The sequence below is a fragment of the Talpa occidentalis genome, unplaced genomic scaffold (assembly GCF_014898055.3).
Source record: "Talpa occidentalis isolate TD23 unplaced genomic scaffold, MPIMG_talOcc4v2.1 talOcc4.17, whole genome shotgun sequence".
NCBI classification, from domain to species: domain Eukaryota; kingdom Metazoa; phylum Chordata; class Mammalia; order Eulipotyphla; family Talpidae; genus Talpa; species Talpa occidentalis.
This window is the reverse complement of record NW_023601754.1, coordinates 18,045,126-18,060,210: the sequence shown is the minus strand read 5'-3', so window position 1 is coordinate 18,060,210 and position 15,085 is coordinate 18,045,126. Positions and strand designations below refer to the sequence as shown.

The following is a 15,085-nucleotide window of genomic DNA, read 5'->3' as shown; positions in this document are numbered from 1 at the left end:
GATAAGTGACAGCAGGCTCTCCGGAGGGCAACAAGCCCTGATCACAGCGTGTGGACTGTGGTGGTTGGTCCCACACGGAGCTTCCGAAGCACTCTCCCTGCAGCTGTTCCAGCTCACAGGAGCCCCACACACCCTTCTCCCAGAGCTCACACACCAGGAGGTCTGCTCAGACCTTGGTCAGTTTGTCCAGCTTGCGGCTGAGCAGGGACAACTCAATCCATGTCCTGTACGCTCCCCAAGCCCCACTGGGCTGGGGCCTTAGGTCTCAGTTGGGACCGGGGTGTCTTGCCTTTGGGTGGTTCTTGCTGTCTAGAGGGGAGGAGGGCTTCCCCTGAGACTTCTACCCTCTCTCACCTGCCTTTGTCACTGCCGCTCTTAACTGAACCTTTCAAGCAGAACAACCTGCATTTCTGTCTTCTCTCATGTGAGAGAGGGCAAGTGTCCTCACCCAGTCACATCCGGGCTTCCTGGCTGTTCCCATCCTCCCCATGAGTGTCTCAATGCCTGGGAGGTCAGCATAGCATTCCTGAAAGACCGCAAGTTTGGATTCAGGGGAACAGCTGGAAACAGCTGTGAGACTTTGGACGGCCCACCTATGACCCGGGCTCAGGAAGCCGCTCTCTGAGCTGCACAGGACTAGCTGAGAGCCCGCGCATAGGTCCCCAACACACTGGTGCTGCTTACCAGGCACCTCGCATCGCTGTGCACATGCTCAGCACGTGTGCACCCTCATCTCACAGATGAGGAAACTGAGGCTCAGAGTTCACAGAGTGCCCCACTGCCCAGGGGGTATCAGAGGTGCAGGCAGTTTCAGAAGTTACCACTGAGCACAGGCTGGATCTGCTTGATCCAACTGGCCCCTTCTTCCTTGTTTCTGATAAGGAAACTGAGGCCCAGCTTGCCATGGTCCCATCAAGGCCCCAGAGTTCCCAGCTCTTCTCTGGCACAGGGCTGGACTGCGTTGGGCAGTGAAACATGAGGAATGTGACAGGGTCACTTAAAGTCACCCACTGGCTTTAAAAGCCAGTGTACCCCGAGCAGGTCCCCTGCCTTGCCCTGGTGGCGAGAAACATCCCAGGTGAGCTGTGCTCCACCAGCTGACCTAGCTCCCAGCTGTGAGGGCACATAGTCCGAGAGAGAAATAATCCTACTGCTTTAAGCCATGCAGACCTCAGGCTGCTTGTCACCATAGCATATAAGCTGGCCTAGCCTGGTCTTCTCACAAGCTTCTCTCAGGGAGTGAATGGCCTTCACCTGAAATGCCCAGTCTCTAGAACGTCTGTCTCGGTGGTGCCTCCCCGTCGTGCCCACAGCAGGTGACGGTGCCACATCTAATAGAGTATACTGTCCTGTGATCACTCGCTTCTTTGCTCTTCCTCTCCAGGCTGTTGGCTCTGTGAGGTCAGGGATCAAGACTGACTTACTCACCACTATGTCCACAAAACCAGGAGAAATGTTTGGTAACTGAAAGACTGGCTGATTTGTTCCATCGGTGACTGAGTGGATGGATAGGTAGGCAGATACACGGAAGGAAGGAAGGAAGGAAGGAATGAGCTTTGCTACATCCATTCTGCTCATTAAAGAAAACAACTATTTATCCCTGATGCCTTCTCTTCACAAGTTGTATTTGACTAGGTTTCTAGAAGTTACCATGGCAGTCTTTTCCCAGACATCTACTACGTCCCAGGCACAGTGCTAAGTAGTTGCACGTAGTATTGCTGATCCTCAAGGAGACAGGTATTGATGGTCTGGCTCACAGACAAAGAAAATAAGGCCCTGAGAGGTTTGTCCCACTGCCACAGTTACCTGAGGGGCGCCTGGTAGGGCTGGGCTGGAACTCAGGTAGGACCCTGCCCTGCTCTCCACTGTCCAGCCTGGAACATGAAGGCAACATACCTGAGCACCTTATTGCTCCCAGAAACTGGGCTGGGGAATCTGAAAGCGCTGCGCTGAGCATGGCACCTGTTCCAATCACCAGGGGGCCCTGCCCCGACAAGAGGAGGGTGGCCAGACCTTCCCACTGGGAGAGGGGGAGCTGCCTGGGTACAGCCACCACTCCCCCATGGCTGCTTCTTTCTCAGCGACAGAGCCAGATTGGGACAAGGGAGGGAGGCAGTGGCTGCTCCTTCCTTCAGCTTGTCTGGTTGTGAAGAAGAACAGAGGCTGCTGGTGATGTCCGGAACCCCAGCACCGACACCTCTGAGCCTCTTCCCAGGAAAGGGAGAGTGGTCTGGGCTGTGTCTGGCTGGGAAGAGGGGAAGGGTCCACAAGCGGCCTTGTGGCCACGGGGGCAGGACTACCCAGCCCCACGGGACAAGGGGCACAGCTTGGAGTCCTCGGGGTGGCTCGGGAGATGGGGCTCCAGCGTGGGAAAAGAGCCCTCGGGAGCAGCAGGCTGCTCCGGCTGGGCGCCCTCTACTCCCAGTGATAAATCTTTTGAACACCGAATACCAAAAGGGCCTGGTTCCAGGCAAACTGTGCTTAATTTCCTCTTCGAAAGTTGCCAAGTTCTCTCTCATTGTTGTATTGTCTGAGAGGTGAGAAAAACAGCCAGGGGTGCTCTGTGGGTGACTGTTCCCAAGTTCTCCTTCACCGGCCCCACTTCTGAGGGAAAAAACAGCACGTGCTTTGCAGACAGGAAAGCTCTTTCTCTCCGGCTTCCAGTAAGAAGGGAACCCGCCCTGTCCCTGCCCTGCTGCCAGTATTGGGGGTAAACAGTTGTCCAGCCTCCTGAGGGACTTTCGGGAGCGCCAATGGATGAGTGAGCTGGTGTCAGAAACAGGCCCAGGCCGACGCAGAGGCTCTTGGGAGGGAGGTTCTCCTTGCTGTTGCCTAGCTGAGGCCTTGCATTAGGGAGCAGTGGGCTCTGTCCAGTTCTCACAGATGGAGGAGAAACCCCAGAAGAGGATCCGCTCCACCAGCACTCCAATATCAGCGCTCCCCCGGGACCAGCCCCAGGGAGCCCCCAGGATGCTTCCATTACACTGGCATGTACTTGTGTGTCAGCCTCCTCAGAATGAAACACCAGCAGAAAGGACACTAAGATAGGAAAGAAGGTAACTAGGTCCTTTCTGCAACCGGGGATTCTAATGACATGGCATTAGGGGGGCCCAAACAGAAAGGCACCAAGGGTCTAGAAGCCACCAACTGGACCCTTACTGGGAGGCTGGGCCCCTGCTGTCTGGCCATTTGACCTGCTGGCTGAATGCTTGGCGTGTCCGGCATGGTTGCAAACAACCCTGTGTGGCTAGTAGCTGCTGTAGGCTCGTGTGCACAAGCGCATGTCCACCTTCCTTGAGCTTGGGTGGGGTGGCTCGCACAGGGAGTAGGGCAGCAGCCAGTTCTCACAAAGCAGCTTTGTGAGCAGGTCCGGGAGAGTAAGACAGGGAGAGAGAGGAGGAGGAAGGGATGGGGGGAAGGGGAGATACACAGAGAGGTGCAGGGGAGCAGTGTGGAGAAAGAGAAGCTGTCCGAGAAGCAGGGAGCCAAACAGAAAGAGCAGGAGATAAAAAGAGAAAAAGGAGGAAGGACGGGGAACGAGGAGAAAGAACGTGAGACTGAGGAAAACAGACTCACACGGAGAAAAAGAGAGAAGAGAGAGCAGGCAGGCTAGTGTGGGGACCCGGGCCGCCTCCTCAACACTGGCCCTAAGGAGAAAGCAGCTGTACCCCCATGACAGGAAGGGGCCCTACTTAGAAATGCTAAAGACCTGCGTGCTCGAGCTATTTCCCGTGGGAAGGGGTCGATGAAGCAGGAGATCAAACCAAAGGTTCTGGGTCCAGCCCTGCCTAACTTTAGGACGTGCTGGAAACGTCCTCTATCTGGACGTCCAACAGGGTCGCCATGAGCAGAGCCTGGCTAGTGAGCGATTCCAACATGGCTGGTGGCGCTGAGGAGCTGATTCTTAACTGGATTTTTAGCAAGTTCAGATTAAATGCAAACAACCCCGTGTGGCTAGTAGCTGCTGTAGGGACAAACCTGAGTTCAAGCATCCACCCCTCCCCAACTTAAGGGCCTGTAGTCATGTTGCCCCCTGGCACAGCCACTGCTTCTTGGCCCGGTTGCCCTCCTACCAGAGCAGGGAGCAGGGAAGGCCGTTCCTTCTTGCTGCAGCTCTGGGTCCTGTCATGTGAACCTGGATACTACCGAAGCCAAAGATCCAGCTGACCCTCAAGCGGTGTGTGGACCTCAACAGCGAGGAGGGTGCCACTGGCCCCTCAGGGCAGCACCCTGGGTTCCAGGCACCCACAACTATGCAGGCCTCCCAGCTTGGAGTCCACATCCAAGATGACTCGGAATCCATTTATATAACAAGAAGGCCACACACCACCCATGAATCACAGAGGGAGGGGAACAGGGGGACAATAAGAAGGAAGTTAGACAGAAGCCCATGGGAATGACAGCACGGGAGAGCAGGCTGCCAGGGCAGGGCTGCACCCACCTGGATCCCGGGGTGATGATGGGGTGGAGGCTGCCTCAGAGTCCGGCTCTGGCTCCCAGGAGCTGCCAGCCGCCACCTCCTCCCCCTCCTGTTTCTCTGCTCCAGTCTCTGGCTCTGGGCTGTGTGGGCTGCCGTCCACTGGAGCACCCCAGGGGGGTGCTGGAGCTGCTGCAGGCCCGCCCGTCCATTCGTCAGTGCAACGGAGGGCGGGGGGGAGCGCTGACGTGAGGCCACCGCCTAACACAGCCCCAGCCTGCGAGTCATCACAGCCGGGCCTGTGGCCACGGCCTGGGTTAAAGAGACATCTGGGCACTGCCCAGTGAGCCACACCCCTGGAATCCTCACTACTTCTCTGCCCTTGGGGGAGTGACACTTAGGCCTTCCTTGGAGTCCCACGGCTCCAAGTGACACCTCCAGCCCCAGAAGCAACACGGCCCTCCTCCTAGCACAGTGGTGACCACAACACCCAGGGAGAGGGGGAGCTTAGGCTCTTGCTCCTCTAGTTTTGAAGGTTTTCCTCCTGCCCACCTCCCTCTGGCACTCTTCCATCCAGTCCCCTCTGCTCTACAACCAGATGCATCCCTCTGTTGTCCTACTACCCCATAAGAGCTTTCAGTGGCTCCCTATTGCCCTCAGAATATAGCCATGATTTCTTCACTCAGTGAACAAGGCCTAACAGTGACCCAACACCTCTGGACACATACACAGGACTCTAAGGCCCCTTCCCTCTCCTCCAGGACAATAAATATCCCCTCCCCCACATTCAGGCTTTTGCATCCATGTTGCCTCTGTCCAGAGTGTGTGCCCTCAACCTACACACTCCTACTCATCCCTCAATACCCAACTCAAATGTAGTCATCCCCAGGGAGCCTGCTCCGGGACCTCGCTGAGTGAGTCACTCCCTGCTCCTGGCTCCCCATCCTCAGGGACATACCTCTATTTTAGCAGTTATCTCTGCAGTCATTTGTTTATGGCTCTGTCTCCCCAGAGGGCCTGGGAGCATTTCAAGGATGGGGCTGGGGGCTTGGTTTCCTCCTTCCCTAGCACAGGCAATTGGCTGCTCAGTGCTCTGTGATTTCCGTGGGCTTTTCTGGGTGTTCTGCTCCCTCTAAGCCTCCCACAGGCTCCTGGGACTGCCCAGCTCACCTTCCTGAACTAGCTGCCCCTTCAAGACTGGATGCTGCAGCCCTCACATGGGCAAGCAGGACAGAGGGCAACACCATGCTAACTGAGGGCAGGAAATGATGTCAAGTATGAGAGATGGAAGGCAGAAATGACAGGCAGGCATGGTCTGGTGTCCTCCAAGAACGGGTTTTTTTATAGCTTATTAGCTGTTATGCTCAACTCGGGCGAGCTCGGTACCTTCAGAGGCCCAACAGCCTGCCTCTTAGCTCCAATACCAATATACAACCCAGCAGCCACTTCTGAAACAAGTTTTAAGGAACAGCTCCTTGGTGTTGGAGCAGGTCTCCCTGGAGAGACAGATTTAGAAAGGAAACGCTGCCACGAAGAAAGGCCAGGAAAACCAAAGATGAGAGAGTAGACTGTCTCTAGAGGAGGAGCTTCTAATTGGGGTCCACTGGAAACTGCAATGGCCCTCCCTGAAATGATACAAAATACGTCTGTGTGTGTACTGCAGCAGCTGCTATTTCTTCTGCCAACATTCTTGGTGGACCCACCTGTCCCCGACCCACGAGGTCCTGGGAGGGCCATCAATCAGCATCTACAGCCACCTGTGATCAAGAGTGGGCACGCACTCCAGGGCAGAGCCTTTCCTGGGGTACGAGGAACTATATAACGGAGCCAACCAGAATGTTCTGGGAGTTTTTATAGAAAGTTATGGGAAGGAAAATGGACTCACATTCTGAAGGATTACAAACCCCAAGAATGTGGCTGGAGGCTGTCCTTAGTTCACCATTCCCACCACATGGAGAGGCCCTACCTGACAACAAAGCCAACCCACAGGAACAGAGGCAGGAGGTGGACAGAGACATTGAGTATTAATGACATCATTTGACTCCTGGATCCAGCCATGCTTGAGGTCCTTTCTTAGATGTCATAGTTGCTTTAATACAGTTACATCATCAAATTCTCTTTTTGCATCAAAGAGTTTGAATAATGTTTGCTTCATTTCCAACAAGTGTCCTGGTCAATGCACACAAACAGCATACTTTTCCGAGGAGATAGCTTGTATTTCCATCAGTCTCAAAAGCCTTATAAGAAGTAAAGCAAAAGGATGCATCTGCTGTTTCTCATAGCCATTCAAGGCTACATGCCTCGCCCCTGTGCCTCAGTTCCCTCACCTATGCAATTGGGATCAGGTTTATTAAGAGAAATAAAATGCAACATGTAAAGACCCTGAATGCTGACAGGAATGAGGTAGGAGCTCAATCTGTGTGCATCCCCCCGCCTTTCTTTCCCCAGTAAGTGCCAGTTTATACTTTTCTTATACTTGGAGGAAAAAACACCCCAAGTTAAACAAGCTTTTCTCCTGATAGTTGGTTGTCTCCCTCAGAGGGACAAGAGGAGGGCGGGTATGTGGGGCTAGAGAAGAAACTGCTTAGTCATGTTTATTTATCCTACCTGCAGTAAGACAGTTCCCCCAGGAATTGTCAGCTGTAAACAGTACTTCGGGGCATTCTCCCAGGACAGCAGCTGAACATCTTCAATGGCGCTGTAGGAGACTGAGTTTTCCATGTACCCGGTTGGCTGCAGCAAAAAAAGAAGAGACAAGCATTGGTTACAAGATCAGGCACAACATATGTTCCTCAAATGAAGGTTCCAGAAAAGTCCTCCCTATGGCAACAAGCAAACTGAGGTGGTACAGTCACCCAACAGCTCCAGAGGCCAAAGGAACCCATCTTTCCTAGCTGGTAGGATCTGGCTACATGGAACTAGACTGGGGGAAATCAAGGGGCCAGCATGGGGTGGAACTGGCACAGTCATCTCTCTCCATGTCCACACCACCGCCCTATCCTGCATGGAGAGCAGGGGCCGCCTCCTTGCTGGTCTCCCTGCCTCGACTCCCCCCAGTGATGTGTGTTCTCCACTTGGCATCCATAGTCATGCTCTGACAACAAACTTAATACCTCTTGCGCCCTGCTCAGTGTCCTCCATGGCTCCCACTGGTCTGATCACGAAATCCAAGCTCCTGTTCCCCCCGAAAAGTCCCAGAGATTAGGCATCACTTGCCCTCCAATCCTAGTCTTCACCCTCTTTTCCTATCTGTACCCCCACATCGTCTGCTGACAGTGCCTCCAACTCTGCCGGCTCCTTGTCCCAAACAGACCTTTGTCCCATTCCTGACATCACCTCTTCTCTCTAGGTCTCAGTTCAACATGACTTCTGGGGTAACTGTGGCTCTGTAAGCCCCATAACCCCCCCTGAACACATCCTTCCCTGTGCCTGCATGCCCTGACCCTTGGGTGATTTGGACTGGTATCGAGTATCATCTGGCCAGGCCACAAGCTCTGCCAGGTCAGGCCCATGGCGAGGGCCCTACAATCTGCACTCAAAGAAAGAACAAGAAAGGCCATTATCAGACCATGCCAGGTAAGTATGGGCAAGAGAGACTCAAGTCACTCATTGGTCTGAGTGAGTCCCACTGTCAACAGAGAGAAGCACTAGGGGATACACTAGCCACCTGTCCTTGCCAATGGCCCCAGGAGGCCACACTTCACCAAGATCGGAGGGAGGGCAGTACAGTTGAGAAGACCGATGGTCTTCACATGCCATGCACTGCCCGGGTACAGGCCAGGAGGCAGCTCCTGAACCCTCACAACAGCCCCATGGAGCAGGATCCAGGACCACCCTATGGCACAGGTGAGGAAGCTGAGCTCACACGACTTGCCCCCGAGGTCACTTGGCTGCCCGGACCACTGAGCGTGACCACTGCCTGCAAGTGGGGGCTCAACAGAACCTCCATGAGGTCTTCACATTTCGAGTTCTATCTGCTAATGCTGAGCTGTGGTGGGGCAGAGGAGACACAGAGGGTTGAGGGCTTAAGTCATCTCTGTTTCCCTGATGTAACCAGTCACCAGGCTCAGCAGTAAGAGTGATTGGTCGATTGATTTGTTCATTCATTTGCTTACTCATCTGACAGACATTTACTGAGCACCTGCTATGTTCCAGGCCCCATGCTGGGTGCTGGGGAAACAGCAGTAAGGCAGAAGCCTGGGGTTGGGGAGCACAGAGAGACAGCATGAAAACAAAATACCTAGTAAATAAACTTTTGGAGAACAGTGAGTGCTGACCAAGAAGTAAATAGGTGTGGTGACAGGGCTGGGAGCTGGAGCGTCATGGAAAGAGGGAGGGAAATGTATCACAGGGTCTTCAGTCAGTGCAAAGGCCCGGGCAGCACCAAACTGGGAGTGTCTAGGAAGGAGGAAAAGGAAGGGAGGGACCAGCAGCAACAAATGGCTTGGAGAGAGGAACATGCCACTTTGGGAGAGGCCTGTCACCGCCAAGGGCCAGGGTCACTCCAGGGCGGTTGGAGCAGGGCCGGAGTTTTCAGCAAGCTTCATCTATCTCTGGGCCTGCTGCGTGGAGAAGAGACTCGGGAGGAGAGAGAGGAAGCAGGGAAGAAACAGCCTATAGGTTCCTGAACAGTCCAGGTGAGTAACAAGGATGTGGAGTGTGTGTGTGTGTGTGTGTGTGTGCGTGCATGTGTGTGTTTGTGTGTGTGTCTGTATGTAGCAGCCAAGTTCACCCCACCATCTCACCAGTTCACAGTCCCCCCTTGACACCAATGCAGGTGGCTGCCCTGCTAACCAAGAGGATTCTCTTCCTGTCAGCACCTCCCGAAGTCAAGCGTGTGGGCTCCCCTCACCCTCCTACCTATTCCAGCTTCCCTTGCTCTCGACATTCGGCAATAGATGACTCAGGTCTCACAGCACATCTTGTCCTGAGAATATCAGTGCAGCCAGGGGACCAGGGGAGCAGTTATGAGCTTACTTCAAATATTTACTGTGTGTGGCTGATTGTCTGCCTCCCCTGATGGTGTCTCAGCACAAGAACAGAACTTCAAAGCTATCTATTCCAAGTGCCCAAATCGTGCCTGACATTGAGGAGGTGCTTGCTGTTTTCTTAATAGAATATCTTCCTAAATTAATAAGTGGCTCATCTATGTATAACCTATAATCACTACCCACAATATACTTGGGAAGATGCATTTTTGGTTATTTTTAAAAATTTGAGTTAAAAATAGTAACTTCTCAGAAATATTCTTTAAGAGACAATGGCCAACAATGGATGCACCCAAGGCCTTTCCTTGGTGGCCTCTCTCCCTTGGCGGGCCCCTTGATCCTCCCGGAGGCCAAAAGACAAGACGCGGCCACTGGTGCATCTGCAAAGTCGCCAACCACACCAAATAAGAGATGTAAAAACACACACAGAAAACCCCCGCCGGAGCACAGTGTGACCCCAGGAGATGGGTTTGATGATCCAAACCAAGAGAACGAACAGTCTTGTTTCTTCAGCACCAAGCATTGGGAGCACAGCCTTCTATTTCCCACCACAGCCTCCACAGAGGCCCTGAGACAAGGCTCTGTCGTGGCCCATGGCCACGCCAAGTCCATGGCAATGAGCTGCAGGACGTGGCCACTACTAACTTGACCCGGGGATGGGCTCGCTGACCAGTTGGGCTGCCTGTCCCATGACCTTGTGTTAGTTGTGTGAATGTCTTCTTGATTGGAACTAGCAACACAGGCTTCTGGTGGCCAAGGCAGGGAATAAATAAATCCATACTAGATGTATTTTTTTTTTTTGACAGGAGATGTATTGCCTTCCCACTGTTTGAAGCCACATTGGCTAAATACTGAGTATTGAGAATCAGTGCCACTTGCTGTGTGTTTTTACACAGGTCATGGCACCTCTCAAGCCTGTTTTCCCCAATGTGAGCATTCAATGGACAGAATTATCAGGAGCCTTAAGAGAGATCCAGTTTGTCAAGGGCTCTGCACAGCATCTGGAACATACTGATTAAATGAACAAGTGAGAAAGACTAAAAACTGTCTCTGGGGCCATCTTCCCCAAAACCCACAATCCCAGCCCAAGCATGAGAAAAACAGACAAACCCCAGTCAAGGGACGTTTGTCAAAACACATGACCAGGACTCATCTAGAACAAGGAAAATCTGAGCAACTGTTCCAGCCAAGAGGTGACCGATACACGATGAGTCAACGTGCAGAACAGAGACGTACAGGTAAAAACTAAGGCGGGCTCCCATCACAGCCTGTGGATGTTGGTTCTGAGCTGTGACGCGGGTGTAAGATATTGAGATGGGGACAGCCAGGGCTGGGCCCCAAGGGAACACGGGGCTCCACACACTCTCCACACATCTCAAAGTGTTCTTTTTTTTTTTTTTTTTTTAATAGAGGCATGTTTTATTTATTTATTTGTTTGTTTGTTTGTTTTGTTTATACATGCACTGGGTACAGTCAGAAGCGCGGGAGGGTGAGAGAATTCACCAGAGCCAGAGCGGGGAGCAGAGCAGGCAGAAGGACCGAAGTACACTGCTGAGGGGAGCAGCGGGCGGCAGGAGAGGTCTGCGCGCCATGTGGGACCCTCCTCCGGTGGCCGGGGAGCAGCCGGGGATCGAACCAGTGCCGCAGAGGCCGCGGGCAGCTTCGCAACCCAGCGCTCAACCGCTGCGCCACCAGGGAGGCCCTCAAAGTGTTCTAAAGAAGAGGTCTGTTAAGAAAAATTAACTGGTGCAACCACCATCATTCTTATTATCCCCACAATAATCTGAGCCTATACAAAAGGAATCCAGGGGGCTTGCCTGGGAAAAGGGGCAGAGTGGAAGGAAAGCCCCTATACGCCGCTCTATGGGTTTAGAGGTGAGCTGACGCTGACCCCCGCCTCCTGCTTCCGGTACTTTCACACACTTGGGATGGCTTTACAGGTAACTGGTAATTCCCCGGTCATGTGAATGAGGTGCACAGAGCTATGGCGGCAGATTCCTGGATGGAGTGAAGGCTGAGAGACGAAAAGGGAAAACGAAATTCTCCACTGAGGGGAGTGAGGAAATCCAGAGAAATAAGCACACTAATATCTGTGTCTCCATGGCAAGCCAGGCCTACTATGAAATTCCAGCTGATGACATCTGGGGAAGACACAAAACTTGAGGGATGGAAATCAGACCAGAGGCTGCCAGCAGCAGGGGCCAGTGACAGGGCCTGGGGGCGCTCTTTGGGGTGACGGAAATATTCTGTGTCTAGATGGCGGTGCTGGCTCGGGACTGCATACCTTTAGCCCAACTCATAGACCCAAAAGGGTAAATTTTAGTGAACATAAATTCCAGCTCAGACACCACTACAAAAGGCAAGGGCGTCAATATTGCAAGATCATTTAGAAGATGATGACTAGAACGAAATCTTTCAAGATGAAATCACACATAGTATTATTTTTTTTTTTTTTTGCAGAGCCTAAACTATATGGCTCACGGGTTTTTTGCATATTGCTTTTTTGCACAACTGACATGTGTGTCCTACATGCTAAGCCACAATCTCCAGGACGCCCATCTTCCTGGTGGCCACATTTCCAGGCACCACTTGTTTTCTCTCTCCCCTCCTACTGGACATCGCGTTTGTTTCGTTTTATGCTATTATAAACAACTCCACAGTGAACATCCTTGTGAAACATGTTTTTCTACTCTATATTTAGGATTATTTCCTTAGGCCAGATTCCCAGAAATGGAATTACTGGGGCAAAGGGTAAGAGCATATTTTACGTTATTGCCAAATTGCTCTCATTAAGGAGATATTAAAGAGAACTGGGGGGGAGGTGGTGTGGGGGGAGAGCTTTGTTCTGGACCACCAGGTGGACCAAGTCCTGCTGGAGCCATGTTCTGACATGGGTGAGTTCAGGGTGGTCCCCTGGGAGTCAGTGCCCATGACGCGAGCGCACCCAAGGGTGGAGGGGCCGCAGATGTCTGTGAGAGGGTCCCTGGCTCTGGGGAAGCTGGACCAAGGTCCCCAGTCTTCACCTTTCCCTGCCTTTCTGGGTAGCCAGCTTCCCTGCTGCCCAAACCTGCCTGTCGGTTTCCATGGCGATCGCTCTAAAAGCAAATCTGAATCTTGACGTGTGAGGCCCCCAAGATGAGCTCCAGGCTGACTCGAGTCTCATGCTGGGAAGATGCCCAGTGCTGTTCCTGGGAAGGAGAGCAGGGCAGGTGGCTCACAGACCCCAGTTTCTCCAGAAAGGAGAAGCTGGTCTGAAGACAACCCCAGGGGTGCTTGAAGGCCAGAGGAGGAAGGGGAGACTGGTAGACCTTTCCTAGAGGGGTCAGAGCTTAGAGCAGCAGGCTGCTTATCTGGGGGACCATAGGGGCAGAAGCGTCAGCTCAGCTCAGGTAGCCTGCTCGGTGCCTACCCTGAGGATGCGTCTCCTCTCCCCATGTGGGAACGTCGCCTGGGTCATCATACTGTGGAACCCAAGCTGCCGATTCCATGTGGTATTGCCCCACTGGCACCAGGAAGGATTTACTCGTCCCCCTCCACACACCCACAAACCCCAGTCTCAAAGGAAAGCTATCAAGATGGAGGACAGGAACCCCCCCTTCCCGCCCCACCCTGGACTGTCACCACCAACAGCAGTGATAGTGACAGCACTGTTGCCTTGGTGGCTTGGACTGAGCAAGTGAAGTAACTGGCTTCATCCCTCAGCTCTCCTGCACCTTCTTTTTTAAAAAATGGAGATAAAATTCATGACATAAAATTAGACATTCACCATTTTCAAGATGAGCTATCGACTGACACTCGGCGCCCTTGCTGTGCTGTGGAGCCACCACCTCCAACTTGTGCTCTTTCTAGCACCCCATGAGGAAGCTGCCTTGTCCACTTGAGGCCACTCCTATTCCCCCACCTCCAGGCCCTGGCCCTCGCTGCTGGTGTCACTGCGTTTGCCTATTCTGGACATTTCATGCGAATGAACTCCGATGCTGCTGTGCCTCTTTCTATCCTGTTTCTCTCCCTTCATGCTTTGGAGGCTCATTTACATTGTCGACTTCCTCTTGGTAGTGGAATAGTACTTTACTGAATGGACAAGCCACGTCTTGCATCCATTCATCAGCTGATGGTGCCTATTCTCTGGCTATTGCGGCCGGTTAGCCTGCTACATTATCTCAGGGACGTGGAAGGTCACAGGCTCTGCAAACACAACCCTCACAGGGTCCTGCCCACAGAGAGGAACAGGTGTCGTAGGCTGAGGGCTGAGCTAAACGTAGTGCCATGAGGGAGCCGCCCGTATCCCTATTAATCCACATGGTACAGAAGAAGAGACTGAGGTGATGACCTGCTGCAGGCCCCTGCTCTTAAGAGACCACCCAGGATTCCAATCTCACCCACCCCCTGCAAGACTGTGCTCTCCAGTCAGCGCCAAAAGCCCATGTACGTGCGCGCCGTGTTCACACGTGGCAAAGGCGTGCTGTGCTGTGCAGGAACGGGCTAGCACTGGGAGAAGTCAGCACGTGGTCTGGGAGTCTGCCTTCCATCTGCCGCCTTCGGGAGGGCCCACCCAGCCACCAATGTTCAGCTTCTACCTGGGCAAAACCCATGGGATGCTCATTTGGGGAAAAGCGGCCAAAATATTTTGACGGTCTTTAACCCCACAAAGGGAAAGTCAGGCAGCAAAAGTAAAGCAGCCAGCAGGTGCCATTTGCTGCTCACCAGGCCAGTCTGGGCCGAGGTCCCAGAACAAATCTCCGCGAATGCCTTGCACACTCCCCTTCCCCTTGTTTCTGAAAATATACTGAACATAACATAACCTTCTCTTGCTGCCCCAGGGCCACGGTTATTACCACCACCCACCACAGAGCTCCCTGTGCCCAGCTCTGTGGCCGCATGGCCTGGCCTCGGGATTGAGTCTGGATGATCGTCTGTCTGTCTGGATGTTTCTCCCTTCCTTTTCCTGATGCCAAGTGGCCACTTCCTGTTGCTGCCTATGAGCCACTGCCAAAACCCCACTCTCCAAAGGTCACTGCGCCTACTGAAGCCCCTGAAGCCAGAGGCAAAACCATTAGGATGATGTGGAAAGTAAGATTAGCTGGTTTCCAGAGAGGATATTTCTGATGAAAAAAATATATATCTCTTGTGTGTTACATTGTTCAAGGTGGCCCACGTGACACTAGGTCAGCAGGGTCTGATAGAACTTTCTGTGATGATGGACATGCTCTGGGTCTGTACTGCCCAATGCAGTCACCACCTGTGAGTGTCTGACACCCAAAAGGTGGCCAGTACACAGTCCCCTTGAGACTGAAGGTAGCACCCAAGATGTGCGATCCCATGCAAGGGGAGCTGACAGGTCGGGGAGGAGACAAAAGACCCAGGAAAATGGGGACAGAGATCTGTGTCCTTGGGGCATGGCACTTCAGGGTGACACTGGGCAGCCTTCATAGATGAGGGTGGATGGAGCCCCCCAGCAGCCCCTCCCAGCCCTAGCCAGGACTGTGTGTGCTGGGAGCGCCCCCTGCTGGCTTCCTTCACTGCCTCACACATCTGCATGGCTTGTCCAGCCCCCTGGAATCCAAAACCCTCCTGGGGGGCAGGGACTGTGGTCAACCCTTGTCTAAGCACACAGGGCTGTTCAGGACAGAGTCGGAGAGAGAACTGGGTCTTCAGACCTCATGCCCGGGCCTTGTGAGTC

At 53.3% G+C, this 15,085-nt stretch overlaps 1 protein-coding gene across 2 annotated transcripts in view; it reads right to left on the bottom strand.

The window, feature by feature from the left end:
• CMIP (c-Maf inducing protein) overlaps window positions 1-15,085 on the bottom strand; it is a 198,206-nt gene that overhangs the window by 68,844 nt on the left and 114,277 nt on the right. The window contains exon 2 of one of the 2 annotated variants that reach the window (XM_054697019.1): window positions 7,025-7,150. In XM_054697019.1, coding sequence (XP_054552994.1) covers window positions 7,025-7,150 — 126 coding nt within the window. Of the gene's footprint in view, window positions 1-4,441; window positions 4,606-7,024; window positions 7,151-15,085 lie in introns of those variants that run through there. The other variant, XM_037516223.2, reaches the window with a different exon arrangement.